The sequence below is a fragment of the Coffea eugenioides genome, unplaced genomic scaffold, assembly GCF_003713205.1.
Source record: "Coffea eugenioides isolate CCC68of unplaced genomic scaffold, Ceug_1.0 ScVebR1_1461;HRSCAF=2311, whole genome shotgun sequence".
Classification (NCBI taxonomy): domain Eukaryota; kingdom Viridiplantae; phylum Streptophyta; class Magnoliopsida; order Gentianales; family Rubiaceae; genus Coffea; species Coffea eugenioides.
The window spans coordinates 1-3,907 of record NW_020861865.1 but is presented as its reverse complement, the minus strand read 5'-3'; the positions used below and the strand labels follow the sequence as shown (position 1 = coordinate 3,907).

The following is a 3,907-nucleotide window of genomic DNA, read 5'->3' as shown; positions in this document are numbered from 1 at the left end:
GTCAAACAAGAGTCATGTATAATACTGCAGGATAATTTTAGAAACCTCCCTTAAGGTTTCTGATAATTTTACTGACCTCCCTTAAGGTTTGTAAAATTACACTTACATTTCTTGATAGAATTGTGGGCCCAATTATTTATATCACATGGGGAGAAATTACTCATATGCCCTGTGACATTATGTCTTATTAGAAACTAATATCTAATGATTGAGTAATCAAAGCACTAATTAACTCGTAGTAACTAATTAATGGAAATAACAATTGAAAATTTCTTTAATGATAAACGATGACTTGCAATTATAAAGTAATGCCAATTGATATATCAAATGGCGCTATTTTGTGATTCATAGAATTTGACAATGACCAAAAATCAATTGTACACAACGTGAGAAGAAAGGTTTTAGTAGAAGACAAAACACAGGGCAAAAGAAGGTTGTTCATGAGGAAAATTTCTTTGAAACTCTTAAATCTATGATAGTTGTAAAATAATTTTGTGGAAGCAAAGGAGAAAGAAGGGAAAAGAAAGGCAAATTTTAAATTTTTTTTTGTTCAAATTTATAAGAATCATAGTAAACTTCAAGTTAAGAGAGATGACTGGTTTCTTTTGCTTAATCTTGTGATCATTAGTGTCGTTTTGTTGTATATTTGTGTTGTTTAATATATTAAATGTAAATATTTTGAGTAGTGAAATATGTGTGTTAATTGTTTTTAATTTTTCTTTATTTGTATTCTTTCACTAATATAACTTACATACATGTATAAGGGATATTTATAAAATAAAAGTTTCATCTCTCTTTTTAAAGCACTTTTTTTATGTTACTTTTTCTTATTTGGACTCATTTTATTATCAAAATCTTAACCTTAGGAGAGGTTTGTGTAATTTTATAAACCTCAGGGGAGGCTAGTGAAATTAATAGAAACCTCAGGAAAGATTTCTGAAATCATCCCTAATACTGTAGCCTTTTCTTTTTCTAATTTAATGTACTTCAAGTCCTCCAACAATTTTACTAAAACCAAAATGTTTGCTACCTGTTAGTTCAGATTGGTCAAATTTTAGACAGTTTGAAAATTTTTGGTGGTGCTACCGGATAGGGCTGTAAGTGGCCTAATCTGGCCATAATTAAACAATAGGGACCATTTTACTTTTACTTTTAGTAAAATAGTTGGAGGATTTTTTAGGCCATTTGCTCACGTTTTTTTTTCTAGTTGATAAGGAGCCTTTCGGCTAAGAAAACTGCTGTGTACATGTCTATAAAAGGGAAAACAAAGTTTTCTTGATCCCGGGAGCATCTATTGAAACTTTCTTCTTTCTTTACCCGTTTGGAAACTTGTTTGGTGAAGTTACTACCCAGTTGGAATCAAGATGGTGGAGGGGGGTGTTACTAGTGTGAGTAGAACAGAGCTCACGGAATTCTGGCGGACAATATGGAGAACGCCTTATATTATGCGCCTTGCCTTATCAGCTGGAATTGGAGGGCTTCTGTTTGGCTATGATACTGGTGTTATTTCTGGTGCCTTGCTCTACATCCGGGATGATTTCAAATCTGTTAAAAACAACACATGGCTGCGAGAAACTATTGTTAGCATGGCAGTAGCAGGAGCTGCGATTGGTGCTGCAATTGGTGGTTGGCTCAATGACAAGTGTGGTCGAAAGAAATCAATTCTTTTAGCTGATGTGCTGTTTGTTGCAGGTGCCATACTTATGGCTGCTGCTCCTGCTCCCTGGATGATCATTCTTGGAAGAATATTTGTGGGATTGGGAGTTGGAATGGCATCCATGACAGCACCTCTCTATATTTCGGAAGCTTCTCCAGCTAGAGTTAGAGGTGCATTGGTTAGCACCAACGGCATGCTGATTACCGGAGGAGCTTTTCTGTCTTACGTGATCAACTATGCATTCACCAAGATACATGGGACATGGCGCTGGATGCTTGGAGTAGCAGGTTTACCGGCTCTGATCCAATTTCTTTTGATGCTTTGGCTTCCTGAGTCTCCTAGATGGCTTTATAGGGAGGTAAACATGCAGAATACATCTCTAGTAGTAACTAGTAATGCAAATTTTCTGCTGCAGTCTAGTGTTTAAATAATAACAATTTTGTTTAAATAATACCAATTCTCTGTCAATTTTCATCAAATTTGATGTTGGCAACCTTGCATTTTGTTGATTAGAATAAAACGGACGAAGCTAGGAAGGTTATGGAGAAGATTTATCCTGCTGATGAAGTTGATGAAGAAGTCAAGGCATTAAAAGCCTCTATCGAAGCTGAGAAAGCTCAGGAAGGGTCTATAGGTGAAAACTTTTTCACAAAGCTAAAAGGGGCCTGGAGTAATGTAATAGTCCGGAGGGGACTGTATGCTGGTATCACCGTTCAAGTAGCTCAACAGTTTGTTGGTATCAACACCGTTATGTACTATAGTCCTACCATAGTACAATTTGCAGGATTTGCTTCAAATTCGACAGCTTTGGCGCTATCTCTGATTACCTCTGGTCTTAATGTTGTGGGTACCGTTATCAGTATGCTTTTTGTTGACAGATATGGCAGGAGGAGATTGATGATAGTTTCCATGTTTGGGATCATAGCCTGTCTGGTGGTGTTGTCCCTCATGTTTTTTGAAGCTGCCTCTCATGCCCCACGAGTCAGTCACTCCGAATCCTTCAATTTTAACGTCAATTCTACCTGTCCTGGATTCGTCCAAGCCTCAAATCCAGCATCTTGGAATTGTATGACATGCTTGAAGGCATCTCCTAAGTGTGCCTTTTGTTCTAATGGAGCGAGCCAATACCAACCTGGGGCATGCTTAGTGTCGGATGGTGATATAATGTATAAATGCCACAGCGAACATCGTGTTTGGTTCACCGAAGGCTGTCCGAGCAAATTCGGAATTTTCACCGTCCTACTCCTAGGATTGTACATCATTTCATATGCTCCTGGGATGGGGACTGCTCCTTGGATTGTCAACTCCGAAATATATCCGTTGAGATTCAGAGGGATAGGTGGTGGAACTGCTGCAGTTGCTAATTGGGTATCTAATCTAATTGTTAGTGAGACGTTCTTGACCCTAAAAGAAGCACTTGGCTCTGCCGGTACTTTCCTTTTGTTTGCTGGATTCTCCTTTCTTGGACTGGTGGCCATTTTCTTCCTTGTACCTGAAACCAAAGGTTTGCCACTGGAGGAGATTGAGAGCATGCTCCAAGAGGGTTACAAGCCAACCTTATTCTGCTGCAAAGGAAAAGCAGAGGAAAAGGATAGCGCCAAGAGAATATCCAACAAATGATGCTGCTGCTGCTGCTGCCGCGTAAATAAAGTCTGCCCACGAATACATACAAGCGGGGTAATGTTTATTTAACTTTTTTAAGTTTAATTTCCAGCTACTCTTGGGTTGGTTAAATTTTAAGTTTGATCTCCAAGACTCCAACTACTACTCCTAGGTTGGTTTGTTTGCTCCTAGGTTGGTCTAGTGAGTTAGTGTATTATTTGACCAAATACAATTTCAAACTTGGACCAATTTGCTATGTTGAGAATTTTCCTTAAAAAAAATAGACAAACAACTTGGAATTTAGATTTCAAATCAAGAAAAATAAAAGAATATCGTAAATGTGTAGCCTGCAAGATCTGGACGTGCACGCATCTACAAGGGGTTAGGATGGCAGTTTACGGATTCCAAAACTTTCAATCGCTGTAGGGTCGCAACGAAGTTTTGAACTATTCATGCCTGTGATTTATATTAGACCTATTAATCCAATCATCTGAGTCAGGTTTTAATAAGTTCAGACTCAACTAATACAGTTAGTATCATTTTTAGATTTCAGTTTATGAATTTTAAATTGATAAATATGAAACTCATAATTGACTTACAAAAGTTTCAAACTGTGAGTCTAAAATCAACATCCACAAAACCACAATA

At 37.5% G+C, this 3,907-nt stretch overlaps 1 protein-coding gene across 1 annotated transcript; it reads left to right on the top strand.

The window, feature by feature from the left end:
• The first annotated feature begins 1,216 nt into the window (after positions 1-1,216).
• LOC113755394 (inositol transporter 4-like) lies at positions 1,217-3,515 on the top strand. Its single transcript, XM_027299402.1, has 2 exons — positions 1,217-2,015; positions 2,171-3,515. The coding sequence occupies exons 1-2, from the start codon at positions 1,365-1,367 to the stop codon at positions 3,275-3,277; spliced, it is 1,758 nt and encodes a 585-aa protein (XP_027155203.1). The 5' UTR covers positions 1,217-1,364; the 3' UTR covers positions 3,278-3,515.
• The last annotated feature ends 392 nt before the right edge of the window (positions 3,516-3,907 follow it).